The sequence below is a fragment of the Bidens hawaiensis genome, unplaced genomic scaffold, assembly GCF_021521415.1.
Source record: "Bidens hawaiensis isolate Kalapana, Puna unplaced genomic scaffold, B.hawaiensis_p1.1 tig00017143_1, whole genome shotgun sequence".
In the NCBI taxonomy this organism is placed as follows: domain Eukaryota; kingdom Viridiplantae; phylum Streptophyta; class Magnoliopsida; order Asterales; family Asteraceae; genus Bidens; species Bidens hawaiensis.
In genome coordinates this window covers 1,997-23,111 of record NW_027492589.1, presented here as the reverse complement: position 1 = coordinate 23,111, position 21,115 = coordinate 1,997, and the positions used below count along the sequence as shown (strand labels likewise).

The following is a 21,115-nucleotide window of genomic DNA, read 5'->3' as shown; positions in this document are numbered from 1 at the left end:
TTGGACTCCCAGCGAACTTTCACGATAGGGATACGACTGCGCTTGGTCTGCTTTACCTCGCGATCCATAATCTCAACAGGCTTCTCAACGAAATGCATAGTTTCATCAACTTGAACTTCATCAAGTGGAATGTGAAGGTTCTCGTCAGCTAAACACTTCTTGAGATTGGATACATGGAACGTTGGATGCACATTACTGAGCGCGGGCGGCAGGTCAAGTCTGTAGGCAACTTTTCCCACACGCGCGAGAATCTTAAATGGTCCAACATATCGGGGAGCAAGCTTACCTTTCTTCCCAAAGCGGACAACACCCTTCCAGGGCGACACTTTGAGGAGAACAAGATCACCAACTTGAAATTCGAGAGGCTTCCGCCTACGATCTGCGTAACTCTTCTGTCGGCTTCTGGCAGTCAGCAGATGATCACGGATCTTGGCGATTTTATCGGTCGTCTCTTGAACAAGTTCGGGTCCTGTGATTTGAGTTTCACCCACTTCGCTCCAACAAATCGTGGAGCGGCACTTACGACCGTAAAGTGCTTCAAATGGGGCCATACCAATACTGGAATGATAGCTGTTATTATAAGAGAACTCGATCAAAGGCAGGTGCGAATCCCAATTACCTCCAAAATCAAGAACACAAGATCGGAGCATATCCTCAAGAGTTTGAATAGTTCGCTCAGACTGACCGTCAGTCTGGGGATGATATGCCGTACTCATGTCCAAGCGAGTTCCTAGCGCAGATTGGAGAGATTTCCAAAAGCGAGATATAAAACGGCCATCGCGATCGGATATGATGCTCAAAGGAGTACCATGGCGGCAGACAATTTCCTTGACATAAAGCTGCGCGAGTTGCTCAACACGGTAGTTTTTACGAATGGGCAGAAAGTGAGCAGACTTAGTCAAACGATCCACTATTACCCAAATGCTATCATGTTTGCTTGCTGTCAAAGGTAACTTGGTAATAAAGTCCATCGTTACACATTCCCATTTCCACGTAGGAATTTCTGGTTGTTCGAGCAAACCAGATGGGCGTTGGTGTTCAGCTTTCACTTTAGAACAAGTCAGACATTTAGCTACGAACACAGCAATGTCCTTTTTCATACCGGGCCACCAATAAGTAATGCGCAAATCCTTGTACATCTTATCAGCGCCGGGATGAACGGAATACCGAGATTTATGCGCTTCACTCAGGATATCAGCGCGAAGATTCTCATCACAAGGAATCCAGATGCGATTAAGATAGCAGAGAATTCCACTCAGATTAGGGACAAAGTGCGCTTCCGCGCCACACGCTAACTCTGCGCGAAGGTTACCATTACTGATGGATGCGCGCTGCGCGTCACGAATACGCGATTCAAGGTTGCTTTGAATCGGCGCAAAGTGAAGATGCTGTGCGCGGCAAAATACAGTTAAGCTGGCAGGGTTTTCGGCTGAGCGCATCGGCTACCACATTAGCCTTACCAGGATGATACCGGATCTCACAATCGTAATCGCTGATGAGTTCGTTCCATCGGCGTTGCCTCATGTTGAGTTCCTTTTGATCAAAGATATGCTGAAGGCTTTTATGGTCAGTGTAAAGGATACACTTAGTACCATAAAGGTAGTGTCTCCAGATCTTCAAGGCAAAAACAACTGCACCAAGTTCGAGATCGTGAGTTGTATAATTCTTTTCATGAACCTTGAGTTGCCTTGATGCGTAAGCGATAACCTTGCCTCGTTGCATAAGAACACAACCGAGACCTTGGTTGGAGGCATCGCAGTACACGACAAAATCATCATTACCCTCAGGTAGCGCAAGAACAGGAGCTTCACACAACAAACGCTTGAGCGTCAGAAAGGCTTCTTCTTGCTTCGAGCCCCAAATATACGGTTTACCTTTGTGCGTTAGAGCTGTTAAAGGCAAAGCGATCTTCGAGAAGTTCGAAATGAAGCGCCGGTAATAACCAGCTAAGCCCAGAAAGGAACGGATCTCGGAAGGAGAGGATGGCGTAATCCAGTTCTTGATTGCTTCAATTTTGGATGGGTCGACATGAATACCCATCTTGTTCACAACATGGCCAAGAAACTGTACTTCATCAGACCAAAATTCACACTTGGAAAGCTTAGCATAGAGCTGCTCGGTTCGAAGCTTTTGCAACACCAACCGGAGATGTTGCTCATGCTCGGCCTTGGTCTTAGAATACACCAGAACATCATCGATAAACACAATCACGAAACGGTCCAAGAAAGGCCTACACACCCGATTCATTAGATCCATGAAAACGGCGGGTGCGTTGGTTAAACCGAAGGACATGACCAAGAATTCAAAATGGCCATAACGAGTTCGAAAAGCAGTCTTCGGAACATCTTCATCGCGGATGCGCAACTGGTGATAGCCAGAGCGGAGATCAATCTTCGAGAAACAGGAGGCACCTTGGAGTTGATCAAAGAGGTCGTCAATACGCGGTAAGGGATACCGGTTTTTAATGGTGAGTTTGTTCAACTCGCGGTAATCAATACACATGCGAAACGATCCATCTTTCTTTTTAACGAACAACACCGGAGCACCCCAGGGCGAAGAGCTAGGGCGAATGAATCCTTTAGCTGTCAACTCTTGAAGTTGGCTTGCTAATTCTTGCATCTCAGCGGGCGCAAGACGGTAAGGAGTTTTAGCTACGGGGGAAGCACCAGGGACAAGATCAATACGGAACTCGACTTCACGAGCGGGAGGGATACCAGGAAGATCATCAGGAAAAACTTCAGGGAAATCACGCACAACAGGGATATCGCGAAGCTTCTTTCCTTCATCGGGTTTAACCACATGGGCTAAAAATGCAATACACTTCTTCCGCATGAGTCTTCGGGCTTCGGCGCAAGACATAAGCTTAAGACCACTGGAGGGTTTTTCGCCGTAGATATGAAGATCTCCATTTTCTCGAGGTATGCGAATCATCTTCTTGGCGCAAATAACTTCGGCGCGATTATGCGAGAGCCAGTCCATACCAATGATAACATCAAAGCTCCCAAGAGGCATGGGGATGAGGTCGATCAGAAAATCGTTTTCGTTAAGGTTAAGCGTGTAATCTTTAATCACTGAGTTAATTAAAACAGTTTCACCGTTAGCCAATTCAACTGAAAAATCTTCTTTTAAATCGCTGCGCGGTCGCGCAAGCTTCTGCTCGAAGGCGCGAGAAATAAAACTTCGATCGGCGCCAGTATCAAAAAGTATAGAAGCATAAAATCCGTTGAGCAAAAATGTACCATTCACTACGTCATTATTCGCTTGCGCTTGGTGCGCGGTTATGTTAAAAGCTCGTCCACGCGTCACTTGGTTTGAAATCTGGTTCACCGGATTCGCTTGCGTGATTTGCACTTGTAGTCTCGGGCACGCGTTCCGGAAATGACTGGGATCACCGCAGTTAAAGCACGATCTGGGTCGTGGGTTTTGGTAGGTTGGTTGAGGGTTTTGCGGGTAGACTGGTGGTGTTGGCGCAATTGGATTGGCGGGAAGGACTCTACAGTTTTCTGCAAGGTGACCAGCGCGGCCACATCGGGTACAAAGTCGACATGGGACTTGAGGTGGGTGGTGGAGTCTACAGGTTGGGCAAAAGGGGTGGTTTCCTGTGTAAGGTTTCTTAGTTGGCGGGGCAGGGAGTGCTGGATTGGTTAAGGCATAGTTGTGGACTACAGGAGGTGTTGGGTAGGCTGACAGTGGGTTAGGCGCATAAACTGGAGGTTGGTATGCGGGTTGCTGGACTATGGGTGGGCTGGTAAGCGCGTAAGCTTGTCTGCGCCTACGTTTCTGGTTATGGTTTGAGGGTTCTGGTTTGGTTTCTGTTGGTCCAGGGACAGTCTTGGTGAGTTTGGTCTTCTCAGATCCCCGCAGGAACAGGGTTCCTGCTCTGACATGGTTGTCGCTGAGCACAGCGGCCAACTCGATGGCGTCAGAGAGGGTAACTGGGTTTCTAGCCCATACAGAATCTTGAATTTCCATGGGGAGACCCCCAAGGAATTTCTCTATGGCTCGGCGGGAAGGGGTAACAAGGTGAGGGACAAGCAGGCTTAGTTCATGGAAGCGCGTCGCGTACTCGCGCGCTTCACCACTGTACTGCTTAAGATTCCAAAATTCCTCCTCCAGGCGCTTAACTTCGTTGGGAGGGCAGAATTCTCGCGTAAGAATTTCCTTGAATTCCTCCCATGTCATGCTAGAAGCAGCCTCTGCGCCACGCGCATGAGCTCCTCCATTCCACCATGTAAGCGCTCTGGATTCCAGGACACTGGAAGCATATAGGGTTCGTCTGTCTGAGGGGCATTGGGTGTGGAGGAAAGTGTTTTCTATTTTCTCAAGCCACTGGAGCATCACGGTGGCTCCTTCAAGACCTGTGAACTTTGGAGGGTTACCCGCGTTAAAGGACTTAATGTTATAACTGGAGGTATTATTTTGGCTCAAGGCTTGGGCTATCGCGGCGGCCATTTCCTGGGAACGTTGCTGTCTACGCATGCGCGAGGCTTCTCTCTTCTTGAGATGGCGACGAGATAGCGGAGGCATTCTATAAAAATTTTAATTTTAGTTAATATCTTGGTTTTAGCGCAAAGTTTTAATCTTATAAAGCTTGGTTTCGCGGAGTCAGTTACTGTCAAAAGTTAAAGTAAAATAAATGACCCTAAATGCAGACTTAATAAAGGTAACAAATTCGAATCAAGAATCGACAATTCATGTATCACCATGACTTTCCGAATTCCCAATTTAAAATATACGAGCAAACGAGTATTGGAGATTGACGATTCATGTATCACCATGACTTTTCAATCTTCAATATAAAATACACAAGAAAATGAGTATTGGAGGTTGACAATTCATGTATCACCATGACTTTTCAAGTCTCCAACCTCAGAACATAATCGTAAATGGAAATTGAAAATCAACTATTCATGTATCACCATGACTTTTCGGATTTTCAAACCCAACAAACGAATATGTAAGAAAAATCAATAAAAATCGAAATTCAACAAAAATCGAAATATCGCGAAATAAAACATAAAATCATATACTGCGCAAGCGCGAGCATATTCATAAATAACGAGTAATTAACAATAAGCGCGCAAACATGAGATTTTCTCATGCGCGAGAAGGGACTCTTAGGTATTCTAGGCCGTTACGTCTAACCACCTATCCTAAAGTCAACGAGCTCTGATACCAATCTGTAACACCCCGACCAAAGGCGGATTATACATCGGGGCGCCACATATTGTTTCATTACTCGTGACACTATTGGGTGTCAATATTTAATAAATACATTCATTCGCGCACGCGCAAAGTAGACATAAGATAACATAAATCATCATAAATCAACATATTATAAATCATAATATTCGAGCAGTAAAAACTTGTCTTGATACATTTTAATCTAGGTCCAAAATAAAGAAAACTTCCTATGTGTCCACAAGCTCCAAAACAGCTACTGCAAACCTGAACATGTGTTAATAAACGTCAAACACTTGCGTGTTGGTGAGAAATCAAGTTTAATAGTTAATACATAGATAACAATAAATCTGCGCGCAACATGTGTATGTCTGGTTTTCAACAAGGGTGTAATCTGATCGGGACCAACTCTAAGATTCATAGACTGCCAGTGCTCACAATTGAGCTCACAAACAAGACAAACTGTGCATGTGCAAACAAAAGAGAAAATCATAAACGATAGTTCTCCCGTGTTCATCTAATGGTACCATGAGAACTGCGGAATAGACCGACAAGACGGTTAATGATCCACACATACAAATAAACAGCCAAGTCTACGTCCTCAACACATGGGATACTGCGCGACTAAAGTTCATAAACAGTTTAAGACTCTAAGTTTGTATGAACACATGAACATCCCAAAACATTAAAAGCAAAAAGGGATTAGGTACGAGATTACTCACTTGATAAACGATGCGGTGTAAGATAAAGCAAGAACCAACTTTAAACAAGCACGAGTTAACCTATAATTAAAGATTATTGTTTTAACGATCTGTTTTAAGTCTTGATTATAAGTTTGCATAAGTAAATTATTATATATAATATATATATATATTACCGGAAGAGCAGGACAGGACAGAACAGGGAGGAAGACGGAGGCAGAGAGGAAGGCGGCAGAGAGAGCAAGGAGAACAGGAGAGATTAAGTGTTTTGTGTGTGTAGTGTTAGGAAAAATAATACTATTATTTATAGGGAAACCCTAGGAGACATGAATCCAGAAAAAGGGGAAAAGATTCCAAGACAAACAGAACAAGACAAAACAAAAGATAACAAAAGATATCAAAAGCAAGTAAAAGATATCAAGAGATATGGCAGCAGGGAAAAAGAGAAAAAGGCTGACAGGGAACAGTAAAAAGGCATGGGCCGGTCAGTTAAAGGTACTGGTCAAGCATGGCAAAAGCAGATCTCAAAAGATAATGTCAGTCACTTTTTCTGCCAACCAATGGGGTTGGTGCGCATGCTGCACCGAAAGTAACTTTTCAGACATAAAGCAGATTAGGTCAACAGCACAAAAGATAAGACAACACAAAAGCAAACGGCTAGATTCAACAGAAGAAAACTCAAAGGGTTTAGCGCGAGAAGGCTAAGGCGCGCCGCGGGAAGAATCACATTTCTTAGCGCGCCGCGGGAGGAACTATAATTCCTAGCGCGCCGCGGGAAGAACTATAATTCCTCGCGCGTCGAGGGATGAACTACGATTCTTAGCGCGCTGCGAGAAGAACTACAAATCCTTAGCGCGTCGCGGGAAGAACTACCGTTCTTCGCGCGCTGCGAGAAGAATTACAATTCTTAGCGCGCTGCGAGAAGAGTTCGTCTCGCGTATCGCTGAAACAGGTGGTCTTCACGCAGGCTTCCTTGAAAGGAGTCTGGCGTGTGGAGCTGCGCAGACAACCTTGGGCGGGAAGGAACAAAGGACAAGCAAAGAGTTAGAAGAAAAAGAGGGAAACAAGGCGTAAGGGCGGGACGGCGACAAGAGGGAAAAGAAAGCGGAAAGAGAGGAGAGGGACGGGACGGCGGAAAGAAAGAGAGAGAAAGAGGCGGGAAGGAAAATATATTATTATTATTAAAAGTAAAATATAAGTATAAATAAATATTAAATCATAAAAGAGAGAGATCGGATCGGAGAAACGGGTACCTGGGTCGGGTCGGATCGGGGCAGATGTTACATAACCCACCCGACCAATTCGATGAATACTTACGAATGTCTAAGAGAACTTCACGTGAATGTCTACAATTCTTTTGTAACGCGATAATAAAATTGTATGCCAAAGAGTTTATACGAAAACCAACAAGACATGACATTACACGTCTTTACGCCGCACACGAGGCTAGATGGCATTTTCCAGGGATGCTCGGTAGCATCGATTGTACACATATCGAATGGAGGAATTGTCCACGGGAGTTGCGAGGGGCGTATGTTAGGGGTGATATCAAACGACCGACCATCTCACTAGAAGCGGTTGCGTCAAATGATTTATGGATTTGGCATTCTTATTTTGGTGTTCCCGGCTCAAATAACGACATCACTGTTCTGTACACATCACCGTTGTTTCAGAGCGTAACAGATGGCACCGCACCTTTCTGTCCATACTTTGTCAACGAGAGATATTACAGACGTGGCTACTATCTTGTCGACGGTATCTACCCGCAATGGTCTGTTTTTGTGAAAGCCTTTTCGTTTCCTGTCGAGACCAATGAAAAGGCGTTCACGAAGGTGCAAGAATCGGCAAGAAAAGATGTCGAGAGAGCTTTCAGTGTTTTAAAGGGTAGATGGTGCATACTCAGTGCCCGATTCGTGCAATGAAAATACCCACGATCTCTAGCTACGTGTATGCATGCATCATATTACACAATATGTTAATAAAAGAAGATGGAAATAAAATTTCTCCAGATTGGGTACCAGATCCTTCGACTTATGTTCCCGTTCCCGATGATGTCCAATTAGACTTGCGGGATGAAAATATTCATCATCGGTTGAGATGGGATCTTGTTGCGCATATAGGTTCTTTAGGTTTGGAATTTCCGGATTCAGACGAGGAGTAGACGTTCGTTGTAACTTTTATTTTTTATTTCTAAATTTTAAGTTGAATTATGTTCTATTAAACTATTGTTTTTATTTTTAAGTTCTATTAAATATTGTTTTAATTTTTAAAGTTATAAAAAAAATTCCATCACACACCATCACACCACACCACCACCCCTAGTAAAAAACTATCACATGTGATGGAATTTAGGTTGGTGATATGACACAATATAATTGGGTGGGGTGTGTGATGAGTGATCACACCACATCCACCACCCCTCCCCCCCTTATAACTTATAACGCATAAGTTATAAACTATAAGAAGCTAAAATAAATATACCCAAACACCTTAATATTGCACGAAGTTAGAATATAATTTGTATGGTATACGGCAATATACAAGTTGAAAGTTTTAAATTTTAAAATAAAGTTATGTTAGATACGAATTTAATATTCGATTTCAATCGGGTATTACCGTACACATGGAGTCGGTGTTGGGTTAAAAAACCGGAAACAATTACCGTATGTTATTATACATAACAATTTAAAAGTTTGGTGCCGCAAAGCTCCCGTTGGGCTACTTTGCGGCACCGTATTGGTGGTATTTTGTTTTTGTTTTGTTTTAATTTCGGCATGTAATGAACGTAACGAAGACTGCATGTCAATTTTGTTTTTGTTCTCTTTTATTATTTTGTTTTAGTTACGGGATCATGACGAACGTGACGAAACTGACAGAATTCGCGTAGACTCACCGCGTTTTGTTTTAGTTTCAGTACAGCAACGAAAACGGGCTAAATGCTAATTTTGTTTTTGTTTTTTTAGTTCAGGTACCGTAACAAACGTGATGAAAACCGACCGAATTTGTGTAGATTCCCCGCCTCAACGTCCGGGATCAATAACGGTTGGGTTTTACTAATTATCGAGTTTTACTGATCGACGTCACGCCATTGTCCCACCTCAATTTTTATAATTAATTTGTTTTATTTTTTTGTCTTAGTTATGGTAAAATAACACATGTAATCGAAACCGACCAAATTTACTTCGACTTACTACATCAAACTTGGGTTTTACTATCGTCCGGATTTTACCAACCCGGGCGACGCAACGCGCCGCAAAGAATGCTAGTTTGAGTATATTTGAGATTGAGTTTGAAAACAATAAGTTATTGACTTATTACATTTCTCAAAAAGCCGATAAAAACTTTGATAAAATAAGAAGTTTCAAACTCAATCCCGGACAATCCCTAAAATAATAATAATTATTATTATGCCCTAAATTTCTGCACATATATCCGTGTTGTAGATGATCACGGCATCAAACTAACGAACGAATCGGGATTTTGATCCTCAATCGCACACAACCAATAGCTCTTGATCAACTTCCGGTAACCATCAAACCTTTTTTTTTTTATTAATTGAGCAATTCGAACATTATACACATACATGCAGATGTTAGATTGTCTGATTTTGGTCTGTCAATTGAAATTGCTGTAATTATAACAGTTGAAATTGAAAGTCAAACCTGGTCAACTGATAATATCTTATGCTATGAAAGTAATTTCAACTATATATTGTATCAACCAATCTACAAATGAATGTTACCTGCGGCTGCTGTAAACAAACCGTTGGCTTTGTTCATGTTAAATATGTTGTGTTCCCGAGTTTCATTTAAGAAAGGAAAAGGAATGAAAATTTAAAAGAGGTGTTCCCGAGTTTCATTTAAAGAAAGAAAAGGAGGGGAGGGAAGAGAAAATGATGAGTAAAATAAAAGAATTTGTATCTTTCCAAATTGGAAAGATTAGGAAGGAAAATAAGTTGGAGCAAAAGAGAAGATACCAAAAGAAAAGATAAGATGAGAAAATTTTCTTTTCCTTGCCTTTCTTTTCTTATATGAACTCGGGAACACAGCTTAAGCTTTTATCGGACAAGCTTACGGATAACCAACTGCAAACCCAACCAAATTTCTTGTTCATGTTTGCTTATTACGGAAAGCAACTTTGGTTTCGGTTCGTCTAAAGCTTTATATGTACAAAGTTTTATATATAAATTTCAAACTTATTTATCGGACTTGATTAATAAGTATCATTTTTCAAATACTTCAAAGATTTTGACCGATGATCTTTACCGAAATTTGACCACATTTGACATATTTTGACCTAAATTTGACAAATTTTGACCACTTATGTACCTAAATTTGACATATTTTGACTGAAATTAGACCGATTTTAAAATATTTGGGCCAATTTTGACCGGATTTGACCAAGTACTAATTTGTTGGTCCGATTAGGTGAAATTGAATCGGTAACATACCGATTACCGATTAATTGGTGACTAATTGCGATTTTTACAACACTGATCTGTCTGTTTTCTTTGGAGATCCATAACTTTATATTTTATTAGTTTGAGATTATAATAAAATAAAGAATTACCTTGTTTTACATTTATACACATAACTATTGTATCAACCAATCTAGAAATGAATGTTATTGAATGCAATTTTTGTTTTTTTTTTTAAATTTATTCTCTTCAAAATTTCAGGTAAATTGGAGAAAAGAAGACTATTATATCTAACTTAATGTTATCATCTAAGTTCATTGGTCATTTATCCAAAAGGAAATCTTTTTTTCTCCACAAATACAATCCAACTTCTTTGATGCCATTAGCTTCCCAAAAGCATGAAATTGCAGATGGAATCTACATGAATACAGGGAATCTTGGTCAACCTAAGAATCAAATGTAAGCATGTGTGATTATTATATAATATGCAAATTGGATCTCTTTATAGTACTACTCGAACCTTCATCATCATCATCATCATCATCATCATCATCGTACTCAGTATATCCCACCAATAGCAAAGCTATGGTAGGGTCTGAGGAGGGTAAGATGTAGACAGCCTTACCTCTACCCCATAGGGATAGAGAGGCTGCTTCCGGTGAGACCCCCGGCTCGATAGTAGTTTTGCATCAAGCCTTGGACATAGGGCGCATAACACTCAATCATCAGGACACCGGCTGATCGATGCATGTACCCTTGTCTTTCGGCTATCAACGCCACCACATGATGCCTGATTAACCTTCCGTCACTTTTAACGTTATTTTCACGAGATTAGTAAAATAACGTCAAAATTAGTGCAATTTCACTTTTGCCCACCCGAGGGTTCACACATATACATTACTACTCGAACCTTATTATGAAATATTTTTAATTCATCGCAGACATCAACCGCCTGCTGTTAGCTGTCTAAGTCCACATAGATTCATGTCAAATTGTAGTATTACAACAAATTCACAACAGAAGGTAAAATTTTGGTCATTTTAGACTATTGTTCTGTATTTTAAATTCTTTATATTTTTTTTATAATTGCAGTTATTAGAAAGTATTCCAAGATATGTCAAAATAGTGGAAGTCGGTCCACGAGATGGATTACAAAACGAGAAAGATATCGTACCGACTTCTGTAAAAGTTGAATTGATCAAAATGTTGGTTGATTCAGGATTGCAAGTTGTTGAAGCTACTAGTTTTGTTTCACCAAAATGGGTCCCACAGGTAAATAAGTCTTGTTTGTATAATTGTATCTCTAATTAAATTCGTATTGAATATTTTATAAAAATTCGAAATTGTAGTTGGCGGACGCAAAAGATGTAATTGAAGCAATTAAAAGTGTTGGTGGTGCTAGATTCCCTGTTCTAACACCAAATCTTAAGGTTAGGTTGTATACCTTTGCTGATTTTTAATAATAGATGTAAAGTCACAGTTTTTTATAGAAAATGGGACCTGATTATAGTTATGGCGGTCTTACAGGAATTAGAGGCGGCTCTTGCAGCGGGGGTGAAGGAAGTGGCGGTGTTTGCTGCAGCTTCAGAGTCGTTTTCACGGTCAAACATAAACTGTAGTATAGATGAAAGTCTTGCCCGTTATCGTGATGTTACTTCTGCTGCAAGAAAACACTCCATCCCTGTACGCGGGTATTTCCTCTAAGCTTACATATACATACATAGATATGTTTAAATTTGCATGCATACATACATGTACATACATGCACACAGACACATATATACGTTAAACTGGCCCGTTTTGACTCGTATGAAAATTCCCCATTTCGTTTTGATAACCTCTGAAGCTAGTTTGACTAATAAAAGCATCTATATGACCAGGTATATATCATGTGTTGTTGGATGTCCAATGGAAGGCAATGTGCATCCATCAAAAGTTGCATATGTTGCAGATGAGCTTTATAAAATGGGGTGTGATGAAATTTCCCTTGGTGACACCATAGGTGTTGGTACACCTGGTATGATCATGTGAATTAATTTATTAGTCATAGTAATAATATATATATTATATCTTATGTCACTTTCTTATTGTCAGGTACTGTTGTTCCTATGATTGAGGCCGTTAAAAATGTTGTACCGTTGGCAAAACTTGCTGTACATTTTCATGATACTTATGGTCAAGCCCTTTCAAATATTCTTGTATCACTCCAAGTAAGATATAAGAAATAAAATTTATTGTTTTTTTTATTATTAGCATTAGGGGTGTGCATGGCTGGGCTCGGTTTTGGGCTAAAACCGAACCAAAAACAGAAACTTCGGTTTTTAGTTTGGGTTCGGTTTGGTTTCTGTTTTGCTGTTTGAGTTTGAAAATTTTGGGCTGAAAGTAAAAATTGGCCCAAAATAATGAATTTGTGCCTAAATAATTTGTGAATTAATAACTAATTGATTATTATACATCTGATCTAAGATATTTGAGTTACATGTTTATTAAGTTTTTATAAATTGCTTGAAATAAAAAATATAATTCTGTAAATTGGGTTCAGTTCAGGTTTTTCAGTTTTCGTTGTAAAAAATGAGAATCTGTTAATTTGGTTCGGCTTGGTTTTTGTTACATGCAAAACCAAAACGAACCGTAAGTTCAGATTTTACAGAAACATAAACCAAACCATTGGTTTTTGTTTCCGTTCGTTCTTTTGGTTTGGTTTTTCTGGTATGGATCCTTTTTTTTTCAGTTTCATGCACCCCTCTAATAAACATTCTGAATCATCTCTGATATTTTATTTATTATAAACAGATGGGAATCAATGTGGTGGATTCATCCGTATCGGGCCTTGGTGGGTGCCCATATGCCAAAGGTGCTACGGGTAATGTAGCGACGGAGGATGTTGTATACATGCTTAATGGGCTCGGTGTGAAGACCAATGTCGACCTTAAAAAGCTCATGTTGGCTGGTGATTTTATCCGAAAACATTTGGGCCGACCGACTGAGTCGAAAGCTGCAATGGCCTTGAGTAAAACCTTGTTTTGTGCTTCCAAATTGTAAGGGTTTGATGATATGATAATTTGACTCGAAATTGTAATGATCAGTTTTTAATGTTTGGTTAAAACTTATTCTTGCAGTTTACTTTATGCACGCGGTGTTATATTGATTATTAATAATTCATCCGCTGGTTATTTATTAGGCTGTGTGTTACGGTTTAACTAGTAAGACTAGTTAAAACGCCACATTAACATCATATCATTGCCATGTAGGCAGTGGGCTTTAAGCCTTTTATGCATTCAGCCCTTTAATAAGCGTGTTGTGGGTTAATTAGGTTGAACTAGTTATTAAAATAAAAGATATGATAGGTTGTTAGGGGAGGTATATCCTAATTTTTTAGTCTCCTGGGCATTAACCGAATGGTGCCTGAGGGAGGTGGAAGAAGCTAGCACAGCATGGTTGAAAAAAGAAGGGGAAGGGGGGGGGGGGGGGGTTGTTAGGGGTGTGCACAAAACTAATATGAAACTGAAAAACCAAAAAAACCGAACCGAAAAAATCAAACCGAATTAGAAACCAGGGGTTCGGTTTTGAACTTTAGCAAAAACCGAAATATTGGTTGTGGTTCGGTTTTGTATTTTGTTAAGAAACAAAAAAACCGAACCGAACCGAACCGAAATAACCATAATATCTTATCCGTAACCATTAACACAAATATAATTGGTTTCTATATATGGTTACTAACTAATAATACTTGTACTTTTAGTTTTAGTTTTGAATTTGGATATTTAATATGTATTTTATTAGCTTTTTAATATTTGAGGTCCGGATATTAAATATTCTATTAATCATTAGTTTAAAGAAGAAAACGAAAAGTTTTGGCTCGATTAGAAAAAACCGCATCCAAAACCGAACCGAAACCAAAAACCAGAAACAGAAAATCGAAAAAACCTAGACCTAACGGTTTTAAAAAATCATGAAACCGAAAGTTTGGTTTTCGGTTCGGTAATTTAGTCAAAAACCGCACCGAACCACACCACGCCCCCAGGTGTTATGGTTTGGCTAATTTGCTGGATTTAGGTGCTGCATGGTTGATGAAGTGGATGGTTGCCTAACATTAATAATAGTATCTTTGATATAGGCTAATATTAGTTATAACCTAAAATGATAAAATTAGTGTTTTCAAAACATGCATACTCATCAGCTACTTGACTAAATTAGCAATAATCGATTTGATTTGCAAATCGTTTAAGACTTGCGCGAAGATTGCTTGAGGCCTAGAGGAGGCATTGGCTTCAAGCTACTCGCTACCTGAAATTTGCGATTTATGGAGATACGCGATATAACAAATATATTCAATGTAATAAATCAACGAACGATAGTCGATAGTAACGAGAATACCCCTTTGTGGTCCAAATCACTGTCAATTGTTTCGTTATGGCATATGCACAACCTAAAAATGAGGCAAATCCTTAACAAGTACCTAAAAATTAGGCTCTAAGTCATGAATAATACAAACCATTTAAATGATTGTAGTAATCCGGTATATTGTGAAGTTAAAGATCAACCTTTGAAATGGAACCGTGGCGAGACCTAGTGGCAAGATCGTGGTGGTTACTGGTGCATCTGCTGGACTCGGCTAGGAATTCTGTATTGACTTAGCCAAATGTGGTTGAAGGATCATTGCCTCTACCCGACGAACTAACCACCTCAACGAGAATAACAATATTTTCCCTGTCTTCTTCTAATTGATCTCCTCAATATAGCGCTTCGTGGCGGGCTCGTCCTTTTCTCACAAACAACACATCAATTTATTTTCTCATCAAAGACCGAATCGAATCAGACGAGACGTTGTCCGTATTCGTCCGTTAAGATTTTGTCGGACAAACGGATGGTTCACGAAACACTATATCGAATGTAAAATGCGTGTCCGTCCATTAAGGAATTAAGTTTGTCCGTGTCGTTTGATTTACACGAAAACAATTTTAAATCAATCGAATTAATGTACCTTGAATAAACAAATAACAATCATAAGATTGGCTGGAGATGATCGACCCACACGATCAGGAATACTTCAATCCCTAGTTGGTTTAAACAAGGTGAGAACGAAACAGATGACCGATCAAATGACACCTTTAATTCCATTAACTGCCCTTAAGGTTTTTCAATAGAAACCTAGATGATGAAGATTGAATGTGATTGAATGGGATGATAGTCTATTGGATGCCATGATGTAGTATACTCCGATTTTGCCCTTCACTTCCTTGCATGCATGCATGCATGAATAACATGTAAAAATGCTTTATAATATAGCGCATATACACACACAAATATATATATATATATATACTAGTTTTTATCTCCCGAGGGTTGTTTTATATTATTTGTTTTTAATATTTTTCTATTTTTTGAATTTTTATTTTTTATTGTATGAAAGTTAATAATATACATATGGTTTGATATTAAATTGTTACACAAATAAATGAGATGTTATAACCCGGTTTATAAGCTATATGACTTTGATGAGACCCAAGACCCGTATATTGTTTTTAACTATAAAATTGGTTTTTAATTATAAATAATATATATATTTTTTAAATAAATCAGATATTAATTTAGTAGATCCCTACTTTATAGAAGTTTATATCAAATATTTGGTGAGATTAGTTTTTAATTTAATGAGATGTTATAACCCGTGTTTGATAAGACCCATACCCGTGAATTCGGGTCAAATGCATGAGAAGCCTCCATTTAAAAATGGATGTGATCCTCATACACCACCCCCACATGTCTATACGGCCGTATAGGGTACGAATGACTGACAAGGGGACAAAAAAAGCTTTTTGCAGCCTATAAGATCGTATAGACCTATACGAGCCGTATAGACATTAAATGGCTCGTATTGCTACCTGGCAAACCATAAAACCTATACGGTTGTATAGGGCTATACGACCGTATAGAAACATTTGCAGAACAATTCAGATTGCCTTTTGATCACTGTTAATCGCTTCCGGGAAACGACTATACGAGCCGTATAGTGAAATACGACTCGTATAGACAGATTTTCAGTGGTGCTATATAACACATGAAATGGTCGAAAAGAAGAACATTTAAAATTGCTAAAAAATATGATGCAAGTCAAATAATCAAAAAAATTTCAAAAAAATGTCTTTACGGCTGTATAGGCATATACGACCCGTATAGGGCTATACGGGGCACTATAAACGATGGCCGACAACATCAGACACAATCTAACACAATTCAGGTGCTATACGACCGTATAGCCCTATACGAGCCGTATAAGAAAAAAATGGTGTATGAGGATCATAGATGGTGTGGGAGGATCCTAAGCCTTTAAAAATCAAGCAAATTTAGGGATGGGCATTTTTTCCCGAATACCCGTACCTGTTCAGTACCTGTACTTGTACCCGTACCTGTACCCGTACATGTCTATTGGGTACGGGTATGGGTACCTAGATTTATTGATTATAGGTACGGGTACTTTCGGGTATAGGTACGGGTACAAGTACGGGTATTACGGGTACTGGTACCCGTTTAGAATATGTAGGAGCTTTTATTAGGTTTCCAGCATTCATAACTTAACTTTCAAACGAGATTTTCAAAACATAATATATATTAGTTGAATAACTTCATTCTCAATCTATGTGTGTATTCTTATATTGTGTATTCGTATATTTTTATTTCATGTGTGTGTAATTGTGTATATCATTAAATAACATGTATTAATTTTCTCTCTTGTTTTCTATAGAAATTAAGGAAACAATAAACAAAGAAAAGTAAAAGAGAATGAATTTTATATTATGGTTGATTTGTTTCATTTTTAGTTTTGGTATTATGTTTTGATTGCGGTATTATGGTTCTCGTTATGGTATTATAGATAATTGATTGTCGGTAGCGTATCGTTACCTAGTTTAATTAGTGGAGATTTAAAAAAAGAACAAATGGGTACCAAAGCGAGTATTGTACCCAAAGTACCCGTACCCGTACCATATAATTTGGGTACGGGTATGGGTACCAAGATTTACTGATTTTAGGTACGGGTACTTTTGGGTACAAATTCGGGTAAAGGTACGGGTACGGTCTAGATCTCATCCCTAAGCAAATTTGATGAATCCAAAAAAAAGGGGAGCGATCACATCGCGATACGTAAGATTTTTATGGTTTATATATATATATATATATGTTTAAGTTTAGGAGAGAAAATCAATTTATTGCGAGAAATCAATGCAGCCAATCAGATTTTTTCATTTCTTTTTCTCTTTTAATTAAATACAAGGGTACAATGATAAAACTTCCTACCTAGTTTATTTGGAAAGTACTGATATTATTTTTGGACATTTTTAATTGGTGTAGAATTATTAGCGGTAAAAGCATGTAACAAAAAAATATATTGCACATTAAATACACTGAAAGTTTTAACTGTATAATAACATAAATAGAAACAAGTTTAATCCTACTACACTTTTCTGAAAGAATGGTAAACGCTTGTATAACCGATTCTTCAAGACCTTTTTCAGATCGCGAATTAGGTTTCTTAGGCGACAGGTATTGTTGATGATCACAGGCATAGCAAGCTTATAAGATTTACTATGAGCTACATATTCATTAGTGCTCCCTGTTGCATTACAACTTCAAGGACCCTATTAAATGTAATAGACCAAGTACTTCAAAGTCGTAAGTCGGCCTTTACTTTCTTTCATATCTACATCACTAAAAAAAAGAGGCATATCAATTTCTCACTTAAACAAACAAATATAACTATTTGTCCACAACTTTGTAAACTATAACTAAACCTGCAAATTAATATAACAAACAACAGAATATAACATACTACGTTGTAATATTTACAACCTACACATTAACTTTAACAACCTACACGTTACCTTACCAGCCTACACAGTAGCATACTCACAATGGACTATATCATACTACACACTAACATAAAAATAACCTTCTTAGTAAACTAAATCCCTACACAGTTATATACTCACAAAACCTTGTGAGGGAAACCCAAAAATAATGACTACACAGTTGAATACAATATACTGAAGTTCGCATAAACATCCTATACATGCATACTTATGTCCACAATCTACCTACACAACTGCTTTGGCGTACACCCTTCAAACAAATAATATACATTCCCACATAATCAAACTATTAACTTACAATTATTGTTCATATGCAAAACAAACCCCATATAATCTATTGTTTACTATATTAATTTTTTTTAATATACAATCACAAAAGGTACAAGTATTGTAAAACCACAATATTTATTCCTACACTGTTACATAACAAGTCCTACATTTTTAATCAATAAGTCCTACATTCGAAAACATAAACTACCAACAACTAATTAAATAACCGCAAACAAAAAACCTATTTAAAGGATATGCTTATAAATCGCAGACATCCACCATACACAGTAACTATATTCACACATGTAACAAAAACAAATAAGAAATCAAGATCCCCTACACAACAAACCAAATTACCCTACACAACCAACCAACTTTTCTACACCATTAAAAAATGTTGCCTACATCACAAATACTATATCAGAGATGATGTGTGAGATTGCTTAAACAAACACAAAAAAAGTCGAATCACCTTGTTCAACTATTATATAACTAAAATTTGAAATCTTGAGAAATACCCAATTTTGAGCACACCAGATTGATGATGACTAGTGTTGCATGGCTAGTAGTTTTTAAAATGCCAATTAGTTTTCTAGGATCTATAATTTAGGCTACATAGTTTACTAACTCTAATTTTATGTTATTCATACTCTTCTTACAAAACTATGTATTTTTATTTTAACTATTTTCTACATCTATATATATATTGACACAAAACTTAGAGTTAGGAAACTTTGTAGCATAAATCTTTAATCCTAAGAAACTAGTTGGTATTTTAAAAACTACCAATCTCAACCACTAGATCATAGATCTAATGACTTAGATCTATTCTTACTCTTCCTAGAAAACTATTTCTTTTTATAGGTAAATAAACAATATAATTATACGATTGCTATTAAAAATATGTTATGACTTAACGGATTAAATATGCAAAAAATAACGAACCTGTCAAAACATTGTGAGATGTTAATTGCTATTAGGATTGGTGTGTGTTAGGGTTTGTTAAGGGGGTGTTTGGGTGATCTTTTAAAACTTGCTTATTTGCTTCTTTGGTTGTTGAAATTAAAATGTGTTTGGCAAAGCTCCTCGAAAAGCTTTAAACTGGAGCTTTTCAAAAGTTGTTTTTGCTTTTCAAAAAACAGATAAGCAGAAAAACAATTTTAAAAGCTCACCCAAACAACCCATGATGGTTCTTATTATATGAATTAAGCATACAATTGTCTTTGATTCACAGAGTAAATGTTTTCTTGCACTTGTGATAGATGACTTGTAAGGCCTCGTTACCGGTAGCCCTACTTTCGTGTTGGATTTGCTCATAAACACAGTTCTAAATATCAGAGTTAATTAAAACATTTACGTGGAATATAAAACTTTCATAAAACTTTACATAATTCATAACTTGTCTCAAAACATCCTTTGTCTTTCAACATTAAAGCATTAAATTAAAACATCGTAAGTCTTCAGATGCCAGATTCTTGTTCAGTGCCATGTGTCTCCTCAAGCGAGCTGCCTCATCCTACTCACCTGCGTGCATACTAAAAGTCAGCTACACTGAGTGAGTTCTAGATAATCACATAATCATACCGTTCACATAACATTATATTCTTTCATTCATACTTTTATACTTTCATACTTTCTTACATTCATACTTTCTTACTTTCATACTTTCATACTTTCTTACATTCATACTTTCTTACTTTCATACTTTCATACTTTCTTACATTCATACTTTCTTACTTTCATACTTTCTTACTTTCTTTTGTATTAACTTACTTTCATATCTTATGTTATAAAGAGCATTACGCCCTACATTCCTCGAGTATTATTAGGGCTCGGTACCCTCTTTCCTCGAGTATTATTAGGGCTCGGTACCCTCTTTCCTCGAGTATTATTAGGGCTCGGTACCCTCTTTCCTCGAGTATTATTAGGGCTCGGTACCCTCTTTCCTCGAGTATTATTAGGGCTCGGTACCCTTCTTCATCGAATATTAGTAGGGTTCGGTTCCCTAGTTCTCGAATATTAGTAGGGTTCGATTCCCTCTTCGTTACCATACAACCATACATCATACCTCGAGTATTATTAGGGCTCGGTACCCTTTTCGTAACCATACAACCATACATTATCATTTCTTTCTTCTATTATCTCTATCATGTTCATACACATAAACATACATAACATACTTACCTTATACATAGCGTTACAACCTGACAGTACGTGCAATATCCGAAGATCGTTCACGTACCATCAAGCAATCATTCATACATTTCACATTATCCACATAAGGCATACACTTATCTCTTAGGATAAGTGTATTAACAAACATATTGAGTATGCACACAGCCCCGAAAACGTAACACATAAAGGGGGCTAGAAACTCACCTGAACACGGTTACGTTCACCGTTAATCGTAATCCCTTTCTTCAGTTGTGCACGGCTGACTGTATGACAAGTATACGTATCAATTAACTATCACTTCTCATAATGTATTTCTATCTTTATATGACCCACAACGAACGGGGGTCCGGGGGCAGCGCCCCTGGCAGCGGGGTCTAGGGGCGGCAGCCCCTAGCAGGGTCCAAGGGGCAGAGCCCCTGGCTGGGGTCGAGCTGCCAGGTCAGCTTGGAAAAATTTTATTTCCATTAACTGTCTTAACACATTTTTCATTAGATTTTTAATTT

The 21,115-nt window shown here is 38.3% G+C and overlaps 1 protein-coding gene across 1 annotated transcript; it reads left to right on the top strand.

Moving 5' to 3' along the window:
- Positions 1-10,577: 10,577 nt before the first annotated feature.
- On the top strand, positions 10,578-13,427 carry LOC143553090 (uncharacterized). Its single transcript, XM_077043150.1, has 8 exons — positions 10,578-10,758; positions 11,241-11,322; positions 11,392-11,571; positions 11,649-11,729; positions 11,827-11,990; positions 12,180-12,316; positions 12,394-12,509; positions 13,093-13,427. The coding sequence occupies exons 1-8, from the start codon at positions 10,598-10,600 to the stop codon at positions 13,339-13,341; spliced, it is 1,170 nt and encodes a 389-aa protein (XP_076899265.1). The 5' UTR covers positions 10,578-10,597; the 3' UTR covers positions 13,342-13,427.
- The last annotated feature ends 7,688 nt before the right edge of the window (positions 13,428-21,115 follow it).